Source organism: Triturus cristatus, chromosome 3_1 (genome assembly GCF_964204655.1).
Source record: "Triturus cristatus chromosome 3_1, aTriCri1.1, whole genome shotgun sequence".
Classification (NCBI taxonomy): domain Eukaryota; kingdom Metazoa; phylum Chordata; class Amphibia; order Caudata; family Salamandridae; genus Triturus; species Triturus cristatus.
This window is the reverse complement of record NC_140583.1, coordinates 487,376,968-487,395,725: the sequence shown is the minus strand read 5'-3', so window position 1 is coordinate 487,395,725 and position 18,758 is coordinate 487,376,968. Positions and strand designations below refer to the sequence as shown.

Here is an 18,758-nt window from a genome sequence, read left to right as displayed (position 1 = left end):
AATAAAGATCCCTTAGAACTTGGGTCCTATTGCCCCATCACGTTGATAAATGGAGATTCCAAAATGTATTCCTAAATTATTAGCGAGCCGATTGGCACCAATTATACATAAAATTGTATCCGGACGTCAGCACGGGTTTATCCCCGGGAGATCTACAATTGATGACGTCCAAAGGGTAATTTCTCTCTTTGAGTGTGACAGGAGACCCTATGGCACTTGTATTACTCTATGCTGAAAAAGCTTTCGATAGGGTCTCCTGGAAATTCCTGTGGGCTGCAATGTTACATAGTGGGATTAGTGAGGGATTTATAAAAACAATACAAATGTTATACGTGGAACCAGTAGCCAGGGTGTCTATTAATGGGGTATTATCTGAAAAAAATAATTATTACCAGGGGGGCGAGGCAGGGGTGCCCGTGCTCTCCTCTTCTATTCGCGATTTATATCGACCCGTTCATCTGCAGATTAGAGAATAATATACTAATACCATCAATTTGGGCACAAGAATAGGACACAAAAGCATTGGCTTATGCAGATGATATCGCTCTAGTTACCAGCGATCCTATTACTGCAATAAACGCGATAGAAGAGGAGGCTCTGAGCTTTGGAGCAATCTCCGGATATAAATTAAATCAAGGTAAAACGCAGATTATTCTTAATGACAAAATGAAGATGAGGGATGTTAGAGTCACAGATAAAGCTATATATCTAGGGGTTAGCATAACCGCAAAAGTAGACAATATAGTTAGTAATAATGTGGAACCACTGATCCAACGCATAAAAAAAGAACTGGCCCGGCTGAACAACTTACATGTAACGATAGGTGGGAGATGTAATGTGATCAAAGTGCTCTTTTTACCCAGATTTTTATATTTTTTTAGGTCCATTTGTTTGGACTTTTCTCCTCAACTGTTTAAATCCATAGAGTCCATGTTCTCCAGGTTCATATGGGGATATAAGAGGCCACGTAGAGCTATCAGATTAATTACACTACCAAAAGATAGAGTGGGACTGGCAATGCCCAATTTTGAATTGTACTACTGGGCCACTGTATTAAGATATTGTACAGCACTCATCTCCACAGGGCCTAATAGCGATAATATACCCACTCCACAAGAACTTATATTGGGAAGGGGCTGTGAAGGTTGCCTCTGGTGACATGTTAACGACAGTTACTTCAAGAAGGTTAAATTCAAGACCATCTCCGGCATATACAAGGTTTGGGGTAACGCTCGAAAATTACTGGGACTTGTGAGATATTTAGTGATAGCTGTATGGATTGATGGATACAGGCTGGGATTGTACAGGTTGGCTGCTTTTATGCGTTGAATGGGCTGAAGACTTTCAAGGGATTACGTAACGATTATGACCTTAGCCATAGGGACTTCTTCAAATTCCTAAAGGGGAGAGATTTTTTGACAAAGAGGGGGGGTTGGGGGGGCGGTAGGGTAAAATTTCAAGCCATCCAAATTATAGAGAACATATGTAAAAAATCTGTTTTATCTATCGGCGAGATTTATGATTCTTTGAAATCTCTGTTTCCAGATGATATGGAGAAACAGATGGCTAATTGGCAGGCTAAATTAGGAGTATTGCCCCAAACCCCCCTCCGTTCTTTTGAACTGTGAAAGACCTGTTGTATGTCGCTAAAACTACAAGCCCAATTTTATAAAACCTTTTTTTCACTGTATTACACCCCGAATAAAATAGCATAATGGGGGACCGGAAAGGGTACAACTTGTCCACGATGCACACTGTTTGAGACTGATATCGTGCGTATGTTCGCCTCTTGTAATGCATTTTCAAATTTGACAGCAGAAATTTCTCACTTTTTATCAGAAATATTTAAAACAGGAATAAGTATGACAACCGAGGAAATATTGTTGGTTATAGCAAATGCTAAAAGAAAGAGAGAATGCCTGCCGCAAATTGATGGGGGAACAAGGCCCTAATACGGGTCCGAATAATTAATACCCACTGCCACTGGGCAGACCAAGACAAACATGTAATGATGCAAAAAGGTTTATAAAGTTTTTGATAATTTTTTATTTTTATCCTTTTTGTTCACGCAGATAACGTGATCTTTTACGTGTGTTGGTTAACATCAAGAACCAAGAGTAGATATATATACATTACTAAATTCCTATACATAAAATTACTAACAGTCCCAAACAAAGCTCCTTCACAACAGCACAATCATACTAACACTCATTCAACAATATCGTCATTCACCACATAACATAAATACACAAAAATGGAAACATATACGTAATCCCACAGTGTGGATTCAATGCAGATTCAATGAAAAGCAGTTTAAAAGACACAGATGAACACAATTTAAGTAGCCAGGATGGGCTTAAGAGCGCCAACGCGCGTTTCGGTGTACAAGCCCCAGCCGGGGCTGCACCTTCATCAGAGCGAAGGAGGACACGTAGGGTGGGACTGGCACACCTACAGATATGGACAAAATTAAATATATCACATAAAACAGAAGATAAATATACAAATATACGAATGTACAAGTTCAGTAGCCCAGGTACAATTAAGGGCCAGGATTTAAATAAATCAATCAAACAAAGAAGGAATCTAATTTACAATCTGTCAATTCGGTATGCCAAAAGAATCAATAAAGTCCATACGGGATAAATCATTTGTCAAACATGAGTTTGCCGTCGGTCAGTGGGGTTAAATAAGAATGATAAAGGGTTATATTAAAAATTGTAATAAAGTGCAAAGAGAAGAAAAACACATCGGTGTGTGTTTATTTTATATATAAGGACAGTAGGTAAAAAAGTTGAGTGGAAACATAAGGGTCAACGTGCACCTAATAGACGGAAAATAGGAAAAACAAGAAAAACGTTTTCATAGGTGTAGGACAAAAAGTAAAGGGTGCAGGAAACTGAATGTGCCCAAATACAAGAACTGGTCAGAAACATGCATCAGGACCACAGAAATAGATCGTTACTGGTGCCACCTTATAACCAATGAATGAAGAAGGAGAGAGGCATAATCAGAATATAGAGATTACTGAATGCTCTGGAGGGCGGGGGGCAGCAATTACCTAACGGTTGAAGGATTATCCACAAGATGGGTAAAAAAAGAGGTTCAAATCTGGCGAACTGGATTCTTGAAAGGGTTGAAAGCTTGGGGAGGTAATGGATCTGTAAATATACCAGAGATACTGTTTGCGGTCTAAGCCTGACACACATAAAAGGAAGGTAATAGTAAACGGAAAAGGGGCGAGGTGCGCTATCAGGTACCTACCCGTGAGTAGTTAGACAATCAGTCCTGGTTGCGACGGGTGCGGGGGTTATTCGTCACCAATGAGTAGGGACCGAGGAGGGTTTCCCACGTTAGACGAAAAAATGCACACGAGATCCAACGGTCTTCCCAGGGGTAGAACGCGATATAGGGATGACAAGGGAGATAAAGTACGCGTGGAACCTGCGGGGGCAAGAGGAATAAGTTTCAAGCGTGTAGTCATCGCATCGCTGGTCACAGGAAAGGGAGGAGGGAAGGGAAAAGGGGGGGGGGGCGGGAGAGGGGGGGGGGAAAGGTGGGAGGGAGGGGGGGAAAAAGACCGGGTAAATCGCCAGCCGCTTACCTATATTCGCCAGCAATTGCAGCACTACGGCACGGAGCATGGATCTCTCTGGTGAAAGGCGGATGTAGCGTCTCCGTGCAGCGGAATACCAGGGAGGAGGGGCTTGTCTCCTCATAAGTGGGTGCAGGAAGTACGGTGGCCAATCAGCGGCCCAGGGAAGTGAGCGCGACGATATGTGGTGAAAATAAACAAAGGGTAAAGTAGAAGATAATAAGGGACCAGCACGGAGGCCATATTGCAGGGGTAGAGTATATCCGGTTCTAGCAGAAGTATTCAGCCTTTCCCAATTATGGGGGATGGAGGAGGAGAGTAACAGATGTGAAAATGGCGGGAGTTTGAATATAACCGATGTAAAATGAAGGAAAACTAGGCAGGAGGCGCAGGGTCCATTAAACAAGGGCGGGATCGAATAAGGTCAGGGGGAGAAGAAAGGCCAATAAGCCTAATTCGCACAGGGGAGAGGTACGGTAACATCGGGGGGACTCCAAAGACAACGGGATAAAGAACAATTGGGAGAATCCCATGGTGTAAGAGGGAGAGGACGCATAAGGGCATAGGCGAGTGGGATCATGTAATCGCATTTTCCCAGGGGCAATGTTCATTAAGGCCCTTGTTCACTGCGTTAAGGAGGTATATCCAGAATACCTCTCTTTTTTTTACGGGTCTGTGTGGGGTCTTTACCGGGGTGGGTGATAATTCTCTCCAGAATGGACCACTTGAGATCCTGTTCAGTGTGGTTCTTTTCAAGCCAACGTGGGACTAATGGGGCAGACAATTTCTTCGTTCGGATGTTGGATTTGTGTTCCCCGATTCTGGTCCTACATTCCCGTCCGGTCTCTCCAACATAGATCAAGCGGCAGGGGCACAAGATCACGTACACAATGTTGGAGGTACGGCAATTGGTCATTTTGGATAGTTTGATCTGACGTTCTGAGGTATCAATGGTATCTCCTGTGATGGCATTAGGACAAGCCTGGCAGTTGCCGCATCGGTGGTTGCCCAGGATGGGTCCAAGACCAGTGACAGCTTTTTGGTGACGAGGGGGAGGTTCCTGGAGTTTACCTCTGACCAAATGGTTCTTCAAATTTTTATTCCTCTTAAATGCAAAGATGGGTTTGGGGAGAGTGTGATCCTCATTACCCGTGTTAAGGAGGTACCAGCAGGAATTTATCGTCTGTCTCAGTTTGTGATCAATGTTGGAGTGCTTGGTCACACAGACTATTTTGTCAGCAGTTGCTTTTCCTTGGGGAGAAACATGGAGTCACGATTGAAATATCTCGCCCTCTTGAGGGAGTCTTTTATAAGTTTATGGGGGTAACCCCGATGGATAAGTTTCTTCCTAAGTACATCAGCTTGGTCGAGGAAGTCATTGATGTTGGAGCAGTTTCTACGAATTCGAAGAAACTGACTGAATGGGATGCTATCCCTCTGTGAGCGGGGGTTATAGCAAATGCTACCCGGACGAAACACATGCAAGGACTGATTTTTGTGACCATGGCCGTTTTAAGGTTATGCATAGCTTCAGCCTGGCTAGACCCGAATCCACCGGCATTCCAGCAATGGAGAAGCCCATTTGCTGGCAACATGCAGCCTAGAGGTGGCCATATATAAAAGGAAAGGGCGTCATAAGCGTAAAAGATGTTTGTTGATCTGGGATCCACTGCTGCAATGGATATAAAATCATACCTAGGACGGATAGAGGGTAATCAGGAGAAATGTTAACCAAGTAAGAACTATCGATTTTTAGATTTAACTGTATTGTATATATGTTCAACTGCTCTGCACCTTTGAAACTTATGGGTTGTTTTGATGAATAATACAAGCTAAAAATGGTGTCTTTGGGTGGGTTTGGGTAAAGTTTGTAGGGGTGGGGGGGGGGGATGTAAAAAAGAAACCTAATAAAGATATATAAAAACAAAAAAAGGAAAGCAGCCAGGGTCAAACCCATCCTGAAAAACACTTCTATAGTTCTTAAGGAGCCCAGTAATTATCGCCCTATTTATCTTCTTCCCTATTTTGGAAAGGTACTTGAGTCCCTGGTTAACAAACTGCTCACAACTTATTTAGAAAGCAATGAACTGTTGGACCTCTCTCAATCTGAGTTTAGGGCTGCCCATAGCACTGAAACCTCGCTGGTGGCGATTGTCGACAACATAAGACTTATCACCCACAGACATTGGACACATATAGAATATACAAGACCTTGGAAGTCAGGATTACAGTTTTGAAGGAACACCTCACAAGGAGTGGGATATCTGTTACCTTAGAAGGGATCAACACACCACTTTCAAACTTCTCGTTGGGCATCCTGATAGAGATCCATTATGTCTTGTGAACGAAGGGTGGGAGAAATGTTTAATTTATGCCCATACATCACTCAATTACATTGAGAAAGGCCAACACAAAAATCTCGAGTCAAGAGCGGTGGAGACTATGGTATGATCAGAAGGTGACTGTGGTTGAGCATCAGCCTAGCCAGAGTTGATGGTAGTAGTAAAGTGCTGCACACACCAAGATTAGTGGACTGAGCTATACATTGTGCTGCAAAAGATGCACATTGTGTCTTACCTGGTTGATCTCACCATCCCCAAACAAATCTCACTGCGTGCTACTTGTCAACTGGCTGAAACCCGTTTAATACAAGGCTGCATGACCATATTGATGGTGACACAAAGAGGAGAGGAAGGCAGAGAGTGAGCCTGTCACACAACAAGAACGATGGTTCAGTGGAGGAAGTTTTACTCTTAGCCATTATGACAGAAGAGCAGCAGCAATCCTGTCACCTGTTTCTGGGTCAGTTCCTAGAGTTCTTTTAGCTGACACCTAAGTTTTCCGACTGGTGTGTCCCTGACATTGACATTGGTGACAGCATGTTTGTCAAGAATAGAATCTGCAAGCTGTCAGAGGTGGTTATGGCCAATATTAAAGATGTTGTCACGAGGGGTGATACCTATCTAGTAGTTCTTGTTCCATTGTTGTAGTTCTGCTACCAAAGGCCACCTTTCAACCGTAGGACTGGAGGTGCCAGGACTGATGTTTTGTGTGGATTGAGTGGAGAACAGATCAGTCACTAATTTTAATGTCCACTCCATATCCAGTGCAAATTAGCTCATTGACCTGTTTGGAGAAGCCAAAGGTACTTTGATTTGACATCTGGTTACAGGAGAATTGCCTTAAATGAGTGTGCAAAGAAGTGGTCGGCATTTTTTATGCCAAAAGGACCAGCTGAAAAATAATGCCCTTTTGGTTGAGATGTATTGCTGTCACTTTTCGGAGGCTAGCCACCTGAGTTCTGCCTGGACTGAACAATTTCACTGTTGCTTACTTAGACATCACAAGTCTCAGCTCCATTTGTGAAGCACACGTGACTCATCTCAAGGAGGTGCTTCGGGCCCTGCAGGGGGCAGTCTGTGGCACTTTCAGGCCTTGGCAGTGCAAAGGGCACAGATTGTGGCTAGCAGGTTGGCGAGTGTCACATGCAGTCACTCCAGTCCAAGAACATTTTTTTAACTCTATATTTAGAATTTTGTCAATAAACAATATATCTTTTAAATATGATGATTAGATTATCCATTTTCTCAGATTTAAAATGCATCATCCTTATTTATGTTCTCACCTTTACAGTTGACCCTCTTACAACATTTACAGATCCAATGCATATGTTACATATCACATTCCTTTGAGTTGCTATTGAACCAGTTGTTTCTAGGCTTGATGCGCCCATTTCAGTAGGTCAGTAATCAGATGTCTTCTTAGCCAATATTGCCTCAAGATATCCCAAAAGTCTTTGACTGGGATTTCACTTGCAACAGCATGCCATCATTTTCCAAATTTGTGTTACAGGTAGCCAAGTCTTTCAGCTATGTTTTAGCTTTAGGATTCAAAGGTTGGTCGCAATCTGCTCGTCACACCAGCAAGTTGCCCCAAGGAACTGTGGTTGATGTAGTGGCGACGGCGAGTACGCCTATGCCACGATGTATGTAGAAAAGTATGTGTTGCATTAGCCATCCCTGGACACGTGTTTCGAGGTAGTTGCCTCTCGTCAGCAGGGAGCAGGTCAGTGTAAAGGGGTGCCGCGTGGACTGCCAAAATGTAATTAAAACAGGTGAAGTACCTCTCATGGCGCGCAGGTGCAGGTCCAAGGCTCGTCAGCCCGTTGGCTCAAGGGAGCCGTAATAAATGATTCAAAGGTTGGTCGCACTCTGCTCGTCACACCAGCAAGTTGCCCCAAGGAACTGTGGTTGATGTAGTGGCGACGGCGAGTACGCCTATGCCACGATGTATGTAGAAAAGTATATGTTGCATTAGCCATCCCTGGACACGTGTTTCGAGGTAGTTACACTCTTTCCTACTCCCTGCTGACGAGAGGCAACTACCTCGAAACACGTGTCCAGGGATGGCTAACGCTATTCACACTTGCACTCACGACACGAGCATAGGTGTATCCGCCGACGCTAACTACAGGGACCACAGTTCTTTGGGGTAACACGCAGGTAGGTCAGCAGTGTGCGACCATTTTGTTGTAACTATTTAGTGGCTCTCTGAGCCGGGGAGTCGACGGACTCAGGTTACGCACCTGCGTTGCTACGAGAGGTACTAGACCTGATAATGATTTTAGCAGCTTACATTGCAACCCTACACTCTTTCCTACTCCCTGCTGACGAGAGGCAACTACCTCGAAACACGTGTCCAGGGATGGCTAACGCTATTCACACTTGCACTCACGACACGAGCATAGGTGTATCCGCCGACGCTAACTACAGGGACCACAGTTCTTTGGGGTAACACGCAGGTAGGTCAGCAGTGTGCGACCATTTTGTTGTGCCTATTTAGTGGCTCTCTGAGCCGGGGAGTCGACGGACTCAGGTTACGCACCTGCGTTGCTACGAGAGGTACTAGACCTGATAATGATTTTAGCAGCTTACATTGCAACCCTACACTCTTTCCTACTCCCTGCTGACGAGAGGCAACTACCTCGAAACACGTGTCCAGGGATGGCTAACGCTATTCACACTTGCACTCACGACACGAGCATAGGTGTATCCGCCGACGCTAACTACAGGGACCACAGGTCTTTGGGGTAACACGCAGGTAGGTCAGCAGTGTGCGACCATTTTGTTGTAACTATTTAGTGGCTCTCTGAGCCGGGGAGTCGACGGACTCAGGTTACGCACCTGTGTTGCTACGAGAGGTACTAGACCTGATAATGATTTTAGCAGCTTACATTGCAACCCTACACTCTTTCCTACTCCCTGCTGACGAGAGGCAACTACCTCGAAACACGTGTCCAGGGATGGCTAACGCTATTCACACTTGCACTCACGACACGAGCATAGGTGTATCCGCAGACGCTAACTACAGGGACCACAGTTCTTTGGGGTAACACGCAGGTAGGTCAGCAGTGTGCGACCATTTTGTTGTAAATGTTTTAGCTTTAGGGACTGCTCCTATACCCCATGTCATGGCACCTCTACACAATGCTTTCCTAGTAACATTGCAAGGTCCCCAAATTTTCTAGTAATGTTAGGAACAGTTTTCACATACTCCAGTAATGTTATTAGTGGTTCCACCTGCAATGAAAGGTTGGTTATCCCATTGAAAAACTGAAACAATTGTTTCCAGTAATTGGCAATCATTGTGAACTTCCAAGCCAAGTGTACAAAGTTCTCCTTTAGGGCTGAACATCTAGTGCAGTCTGCATTTTCCCTCTTACCGTATTTTAACATTAACTGGTGTATAGTACAATTGATGAAGGAATTTATAATGCATAAACTTATGCTTGCCATTATTTGACACCTCTTTAGTGTGGCCACAGCAGTTTCACCCTGTGTATTGGTTATGCTTATCCATATGTCTCGAGACCCTCTGTCCCTGTAGCAGCATGAGTTAGTCGTCATGTCTTCATAACTGTGTTGTATACTATGGTTACTAGTTAACTAGGGACTGGGCCTGCTTCCACCGTCATTCATAATTTTCAGCCCTATCGTTCTTGGAGATACGAAGAGAAACTTTTTTACCGACTCTCTCATACTGTGATTCTGAAACATAGCTAACAGTATGTGTTCTCTCTATACAAGTAGTTGTTACAATCAAAATAAATTGTTTATCAATATATAGGTCTCCCAGATAAAATAACTTTGTATGCAATTTTTTTATTATCAACAGTTCACTGATAAGTTAGTTTGTTATAGGCTAATAATATATGTGGCAAGTATATTGTGTCTACCCCGAATATCTTTGACGCCCTTGACCACGCCTACACAGCGCAATTTACTGTGTAGATTTCATCACGTGGTCGTACAGGAGGTTTTATAACCACTTTAATAGGTGTGTGTGGTCTTGTCGGATCTTGTTCCATACCTCGGTGTGAGGCCTGTCTAATGTTGTGAAGCAAGTACGAAGCATACTCTGCCTTTGCTCTTAAATAATATATATCTTAATTTGGTGCTGCAAATTTACCCTTTTTAAATGTTTATTGAAATGTTTTTAGACTGATGCGTGGCTACTTGGCATCCCAGATGAACTTAATAAATAGAAACTGGAGTTGGTCTAAAAACCCTAATGTTAGTGGGACCTGGATATTATAGAACAGATATAACAGTTGTAGAAGTACCAATTTATTAAGCAGAATTTTACCGGCCGTGGTTATGGGTAGTTTCATCCGTTTATCTATGTTGGTTGTTAGTTTCTCCATTATTACACCATCATTTTCTCATAACAACCTTTAGGTCCCTATGAATTTGTATTCCCATATATCTAATCAGTATCTCTTGCCAGTTCAGTCGGTATTTTAATGCTGGTGTCATTGTGCCAGCCACAAATAGCATCATTAGTGATTTTTACCAGTCCAGACCATTTACCAAATTGTTAAATCTCCTCAATTATAGCAGTCAAGTTGAAATCTGGGTTTTTATCTATTAACAAAATGTCATCAGCGTATAGTGAAACAAGTAAGTTTCAAGCCTCAAATTAAATTCCCCTGTTCTGGCCTTCTCTCAATAAGCAGGCCAATGACACTATTGCTAGCACTGATAATACTGGTGACAGGGCAGCCTTGTCTACTTGCCCCTTTAATGTTAATAGGGACTTGTATCTAATCATTAAGTTTACTTTGCAACTAGTTGGGTGTAAAGCAACATTATCCACTCCAGCATCACCTTGCCCAGTCCCATTTTACTTAAGACAGTCAACAAGTACAGCCATTCTCTGGAGTTGAATGGCTTAGTGGCAACCAAAAAGACGGCCACTTCTTTTAAATCAGAGTCTGATGCACCTCTACAAACAGGAAAGTATATGAAAAGTTATGTAATGAATTCTTGAATTAATCTCACAACTGGTAATTACTCAGGCCGCATCCCAGGCCATTATTTTGCACACCATGGACCCAGCTACATGCAAATCAGTCTTGGTATGCTCCAGTGGGAACAGGTCCTCCCTGAACCAGAACACAAGCAAACCATGACCAGTTGTGTTTTTGTTATGGGCTCATCAGCCGGAAATAACTTTGTTCCAGTGACACAGTGTGCATGAGACCAACATCTGGGCTTGCCCCTCCCACTTAGGGTGCCATAATAAAGTATACAAAAAGTGATGGATGGAATGCTTATATTAATCTCAGCTACTGGTAATTACTTGTGGCCGGAATTCCAGTGCGTTGTTTTGGACGTCACCTCAGTTTGGACCCAGCCATATGCAAAACAGTCTTGACTTGACCTAGCTACAATAGGAACAGCCCAGCCACACTGCCAAGCCAGGTCCTCCCTGAACCTTAACACAAGCAACCTAGGACTGCTATCTCCTACAAACAGGGTTCATCGATTATCTGCCATTGATCTCCCAGGGATAAACCCAGATTGGTCCTGCAGTAGCAGCCCTTGTAGGAAAGGCAACAACCTAGCCACCCAAATTTTTGCTAGGATCTTATTATCCGTGTATATTAGGTGCATGGGCCTGTATGAACCACAGTTCTCTGTGAATTTGTCAGGTTTTAGTAGCATTATCACAATTGTTTCTCATAATGTTGGGTTAAGTACACCTTTTTGCATCACCTCTCCATACTTTTCCTGCGGGTTTGAGGCTAGGAGGTTTATATATTGTTCGTAGAACTCAGCCAATAGTCCACAGGGTGTGGAATTTAATAAAACATCTACTTGTCCATGGGGCATGCTGCTTCATAAATCTACTTGTCCTGTAACAAAATCCACTTGCCCCTTTGGTGACATGTAGTGCAGCGACAAAATATGGCAGCAATCTTAATATATAAGAGCTCCGATATAGCCTCTCTAGTTATGCCATGGCTCATACCATAGTAGTGTTTGAATACTTCCAACCTCTTATGTTGCCACATTTCCACAGATCTACATACTTGGGCTGAAGGTAGTGGTAAGCAATAGTTCCAGGGTTAGAATGCCATTTTAAGTCTACGCAAACCTACTAACTTAATTGTTTTAAGGGTTTTCAACAACTCTTCTCTAATCTTTTGCCATACTGAGAAATGTTGGAAATTTACTCCTGACAATGGCAGACGTAAACCTTCTTCCAGAGTTGGGAAAAAAGTGGTTGGAGGGAAAGTGAACTTGCAAACACTCAGATTTTCATATGAGCAAATCTATACATGCATACTTGCTCATGCTAAAATGCAGTTCACAAATATTTTCTAGAAGTACTATTTCTTTTCCTACTTTTGTAAATTCTTGGGAATTCACGAAAGCCATATAGCTTCACTTAATGCAAGGACATATGCCATGGGTGTACTTTTGAGACTTTCTTTAATAATGGGGCCCCTAATTTGGTCTGCGTTGACTGTGACCTTTTGTGTTTATTAAAATTCTGACTCTCTCTATATATCGGTGGGCTTCACTGTGAGTGACAGCATTCTGCCCTTTCACAAGGAGCATATCTGCACACAAAGTAGTTTTGTTCCGTGCCAGTAACTACTGTGGCAGTGTGTGCTTTTTGAGACCAACATTTTTTTTTGCTTTTGCCAATGTTTGTTATAATGGTGATAGCCCGGAAGCTCCCACACCAATAAGGTTTTACAAAAACCATGCCAAAAGAAGTCACACATTAGCAAAACGAAAAAAACTGATCACCAATTTCAGACCTATTGGCTTTGCCAATGCTTGTTTATTTTTTGTTTCCTATAATCTTATTGAAGCTGGTTACACTTTTTTTCCATTATGAATATTTTTGGGAAATAACTAGCATGCATCAACACATGTTACTAAATATTGCTGAAAAGAAACGGTACCTGAAATTTTATAGTAGTTTAGCAACATTTTTTTTTTTCATTCTTTCATTTTTTTTATGAACATTTTATTGTGAAAGCAAAGAATCATCAATCTTGCTTTCAAGCTTCTGCGAATATTTGCATCAGATCAGAGAGCATTCTGGGAGCATTATACATAGTATCATATTGCTAAACTTTGAAAACGTGTGTTCACATTTTTATACTGGAACCGCTGTCAGTTGTGCAGTCGGAGCTTACAACATTTACTTCGAGAACTCACCCTAATAATAAAGACTTTAATGAATCATAAATACAAGTTTGCAAAGTAATAACATATGGGCAGAAATATTACCTTAACTGCAGACAGTGCCCTTTCCTGATCCATAACGCGGTACAGCAAACTGGCAGCCACAGGTTTTGTGCTGCGGGGGGTTGGGCCTACTTGTTCCAAGGACAAAATCCACATGAAAATATGTTGCCCTTGACCCCAAACAATATGTCTTGGGTGTCGGGCTATAGGAATTCCACATCCCCATCACTGCCGGGTGCCTTCCCGTTGTTGAAGTTGCCTACATCTCTCTTGATATCCTCTATTGTAATTGGGGAGCCTAATATCTTACCAACCCAGAAAACACAAAGGCCAAGAAGCTTAGCAGGACATAAATCCAGATGAGTCTTTATAGACCTAACTAGGATTAACGTACATTTGTAAAAGGTTACAGAGGCGTACTTGCATCCTTGACTAAACTGATTTCCAAGAAGTAGCCAAAGAATGGATAGTGAGCATGAGTATCAGAAGACCTCGACATCCTCAAAGAAATCATTGTGTATGTTTCCATTGCTTAAGGCTTTCAACTACAACAGAGTTTTGTCGTATAGAACAGACCTTCAGAGCATAGTAAAGGACTGTTAATAGTCCTGCCCTTTATCATAGAATGATGAAGGGCAGGACTAACCTGCAGCATAGTGTAGTTTGAAGGCTAAATTCTTGACTGATAGGCTTACCTGACATCTGTTCCATTGCAGTTGGCCTAAAGTCACTCTTAGGTCACAGCCAGTTACAAGTATAGATGCTTTGCAGATTCTCTGCGTTTTGAGTTGAAAACTTTCGAAATTCTCCTTTATTTAACTTTTTTAAATAGTTTTCATTGACTTTTCATTGGTTTTTCAGAAACCAATTATAATCACCTTCGCATTGCATAAACAGTGAGCTATACATAGCCACAGAGATATAAAATAATCGTAGATGAAGTAAAAAACATTGAAATATTATTGCACTCTCAATCATGTTACGAAAAATGAGTATGCTGTCCATAAATACACTCATAAAACTGCTTGTGTTTCCACCCCTTCAAATCACAATATCCCTACACTGATTTCAGTTGGCCCAGATTGTGTGTGTTTTAAAAAAAAAAATGCTGTGGGCACCCATTTTCTCTATGTGGCTCCATGTAACTGCATTTCCTATCAATATCTCTCTTAACCACAATGCATCCTGTGCGTAAAAGTGCCAGTGCACATCTATAGGTTCTAGAATATATTAAGCAGAACCATCCTTGGGGTGAATGTCATTCGCGGTCCTAGCACTCCCTCCAAGGTTTGGACTATCCCTTGCCAGAAGGACCAAATCCCACAACATTTCCACACTGTATATACCAACGGTATTCTGACATCTCAGACATCCAGGGATCTCTCACGGCCAAAGTGTCAGTGCTTCCCACATGTGAGATAGCCTTACTGCAGATATTTGAATTTGATCACACAGGATTGGGTCACAAATGCTGCTTCGCGCAGCGGCATCAGCGCACTTTGAGGCTCATCATCTGGCAGGAGAGCCAGGTCTATCTCCCAGTGATGCCTAAGTGCTGGAAAAGTTAAGAGTATTGAGCACTGGTGACCGATGTAGTAGAGATATTTTGTGTCTCCCCAAATCTTCCATCAGTATTTTGGCTTCAAGAGGGTTGAATTTTTGACGATTTACTAAGGTGTTTATGTAAAGTGACAGTGTGTGACACAGTTGTTGGTATAAAAAAATGTACGTTTCTGTATATTGAAATCTGATTGAAGATCAGAGAAAGAACAAAAGGGGCGCAGGGAAATTAAATTTCCTAACCCAGAAATAACATATGTCTTTAAGCCTTGCAGTTTATGTACATGGCCCAGCATGGTTCCCAACTACAATGAGTATGTTTGCCTTCTCACCCAGCGGCTTATAAAGTTTTGTGCACAGTCTTAATACCTTTCTGGTTGGTGGAGTGGAGATTAGCGGAGATGTTCTCTATATAAGATATGTAGTGGATGTGTGTCACCCATCACTGTTTTTTCAGCTGCAAATATAAGATCTAGGCATGAATTGAATATCCACTAGTTAATGACTATTAGGTGTAAAGCTTGATAATATGGTACAATAACGGCCGTACCCAAGCCATTGACGAAGGATGATTTTAGCATTTAGTCCAGTACAGCAAGTAGATAGCTCCACCCCACCAACTCAAACTCTTTTTCAAAATTCTACCATCAGAAGGGTGAGGCGACATCCAAAGTACGTTCCAGGTCAAATGCATTATGAAGGCGATAAATGTTTCACCTAATATACTATTGTTGCATAGAGCCGCTCTGGTCAGGGTGGTTAGCGAGATCAGGCAATATGAGATGCACAGTTCTGAGCTCAGCCCATTTTATAATTAACATTAATTTCAGCAGAAAGCGGATCGGAAGGTAGCCTCGTCACAACAGATTCCTCGCGCATAGCCCATTGGGAAGGCAACATCCATTATTTGACGTGTTTAAGTAGAAAATTGTGTGAAACCTGAAGGGTCCTGGAGTCTTGTCACTTTCCAGCTGATCAAGAGCTTCAGATAGCTCAGGGTCTTAGAGCATCCTTTCCAGGCATTCCCTTTCTGCTACTGAGAGGCGTCATGCAGGGAAGTTCCAAAACACAATATCAACACTCTGTTGGTGCCTGTTATGTCTAGCGATGTAGCTCATGATCCTTTCCCCAAATAGAGGCCTTAAATGCCTTCCATAATATGGAGTGATTTTAGAGAGCCCTGGTTCATTTCCTATAATACGGTTTAATTCTCAAGGTACGCCTTGACGTCCGTGTTAATCAGCCTATGTTCCACCTTTCACTTCTTCCTACACCCCCAAGTCTAGCATAGATTCCCTTGAAGAACGGTCAAAGAGACCACGGGCCAGAATGTTTGCATTGTAAATGGTCCCAATATCGACTCTCTGCCCCATCCCCCCCACCTCTCAGCTTCAGAAAAGAATGCAAAAAAAGACAACATTTTGCTATAATAAAAGCAACATTTGTGCCAATTAGAATGGAAATGGCCCAACACACCTGTGCTGTAAACAAGCACTAACATGGAATCTATCAAGGGTCAAGTTCATCACTCCATTGAATTTCCCAACTGGAATGGAGCATGTACATTTACCAACATCAGAATCACCCCAGATAGCTTCTCTAAAAAAGCTGTGTAGTGACTTAATGGGTCTTCCCATATGCTCAGCAGATGACAAGGAGCCTGACTTTTTATGAGCGGCGGAACCCCTCAAGAACCTCTTGCAAAGCCTCTTTGAATGACAAGTATTGTGCCACAAAGTTGTATTTCGTCCCCTTTAGATGCATCTCGGATATGAGAAGGCTATCGGGGGCATGATGATTGGTGTGGTGTACAGGGTATGCTGCCGCTGGTATCTCTTTCCATCTTTTTGTGAGTTTCCACGTTTGCCCAGCCATGCAAGTGCCAATTGTCAAAAAAGAGCAATCAATCAACAATTGTAAGTAATAGTCCTCAATATAGTTAAACATGCCCCCACTGTCCCCATACGTCAGAATGTGAAGTATATGTTGTTTAGGTGTAAATAACTTTGTTGCATAGCACGTAACAGTGCTGGTTGTATCATAGGCTGAATTAAAATAATCACTGCAGCACTCATTCTCCCCCAAACATTATCCAATTAGCAAGCTAATTGAACATGAAGTAAGAAAATGTGGGGGTGTAGACATCTAGCTGATTCAAGTTTACTATAGAAGTTCCATGCAACTATGCTACGACCCCCTACTCACTTGTTCGGGAGAAGGGAGGCGCAAAAATGTCTTCCTAGGTTTTATGAATCCCTATGTGGTTTAGTGGAGATTATCAATTTTCAAACACTTGCACAGAGTGCCCTCCCCTAGAGATGTTTCCTTGCCCCCCTTAAGCAGGTACTACTCAAGGCTACAGAGTACAATACTGGAAGATTTTAATGAGTGACTGATTATGGTTTGCTATTGCGGGTTTATTCCAGTTCAGGATCAGTTTGGATTGATGTGGGTGGACTTTTTTTGTGCAGATTGCAGCTCATCATAACTGAATAAGGTTCCAGCTTAAGACCTGGGTAGATCCTGCACCACCTCCAAGATGCCTTGACTATTTGTGCTTTTTGCTCCACTGTTGCTTTTGTTTAGGCGTGGCATCAATAGGTAAGTCTGGACACCGGCTTTTGGCACGGGCAAGACCTTTTTTCTAATATATTATGCATAACCTTGCAGTCACATGGTAGCTTCTACCATACAACATTCCTTTGAAGCCAGACCTATTGGCATTACTAATGCTTGTTGTTCTTGAAATTTTCTCCTTTGTACCAAATTGATTTATATTTTTTTATTGTTTTTGTCCCTTGATTTTGCTGTGGTTTTACCTTTGTTTTCTCTGGGAAAACCACAACTATCGTGGGTTAAATTTACTGTGTGTTGGTCTAATAGGATACTAAATTACTGATTTGATGGGACCCTTCACTCAAATTAATAATCCTGAATATCACAGGTCCTCTTTATTGTGTGACTTCATCAGGGCCATGTTTTACACCAACAGGTTGTCCTTGTCAAGGAGAGTAAAGGCAGGAGCATAGTGCACTCTGAAGCAAATGCCTTCTAAACCTCCCAGAACTTCACCATAAAGCAACATGCTTTGTACTTTGTAGTTCTAACGTCGTCAAAAAAGTGACAAATGAAACATAGCAATACAAACTGTATTACTCTGAGCAGCACATTAAAACAACATTTGTAAATAACACTTCAGTAATATGATTTTAAATAACAGATCTCACTTTTAATGAAAAACATGGTGCGTAATTTAAGGTCTTGAGACTGCACCTGACTCACGGAGATTACCCCCAATCAACTGAGCTATTGACAAGCAAGAACTGTGTGAATAACTTTGAAAGTATGCACATGCTTGTTTAATCTTCTGAACTTGTTTTATCATTAACCGTTTTGTAACAATAAACAGTTAAATTGAAGTAACTTGTTTAGATAGAGTGTATTGATAGGGCTTTGATTGATGTTTTCATAAGTAGAGCACCCAGGAGGTGAAATTACATAAAGTCCTTACAGTCAACATCAAACACCTTGTCATTCACAAGAGGTTTTTTTAACTGCTACTAAGATGAAAAGTGAGCTTCAGACTCTTGCATGAATAAGGCTTGATCTTGCGAAACTTCTTACTTGTAATTGTGCTGCTCTGATTGAGTCTTAGCAGATGTTAACTTTGTATCCATCCTTTCCAGAAACCCCATTTAACTTTACTTTGCCCAAAGAAGGGGATATCATGCAGCCATTATCCAGTGTGACGCCGCCTCTTATTGGCCAGCTGAAGCTGGGACCACGACGACACAGCACTCCAATAGGTGGGTTTTTCAAATAACATCACTACACTCATGATTTTACAAATCTGTTTGGCTCATCGTGTCTTCTTACAAGTGGATTTCCCATTCATTCTCTAGATTAAGCTGCCCTTCCTATCATACTTGCACATAGGTACACATTTCCAGTTCAGTAATAATGTGTTAACCCTAAATGACCAAAAGAACGGACTTGGACTGCACAGTATTGACTCTGCTTGATATCTGAGCTCTGTCTTACGGAGTTAAAATCGC

General features: G+C 42.1%; 1 protein-coding gene across 10 annotated transcripts in view; it reads left to right on the top strand.

Annotated features, from left to right (window-relative positions):
• TP53BP1 (tumor protein p53 binding protein 1) overlaps positions 1-18,758 on the top strand; it is a 956,094-nt gene that overhangs the window by 359,139 nt on the left and 578,197 nt on the right. For 8 of the 10 annotated variants that reach the window (XM_085644315.1, XM_085644316.1, XM_085644314.1 and 5 more), the window contains one exon: positions 18,390-18,509. The exons of the other annotated variants lie outside the window; for them this stretch is intronic. In XM_085644315.1, the coding sequence (XP_085500441.1) occupies positions 18,390-18,509 (120 nt within the window). The remainder of the gene's footprint in view (positions 1-18,389; positions 18,510-18,758) is intronic. 10 annotated transcript variants of the gene reach the window in all.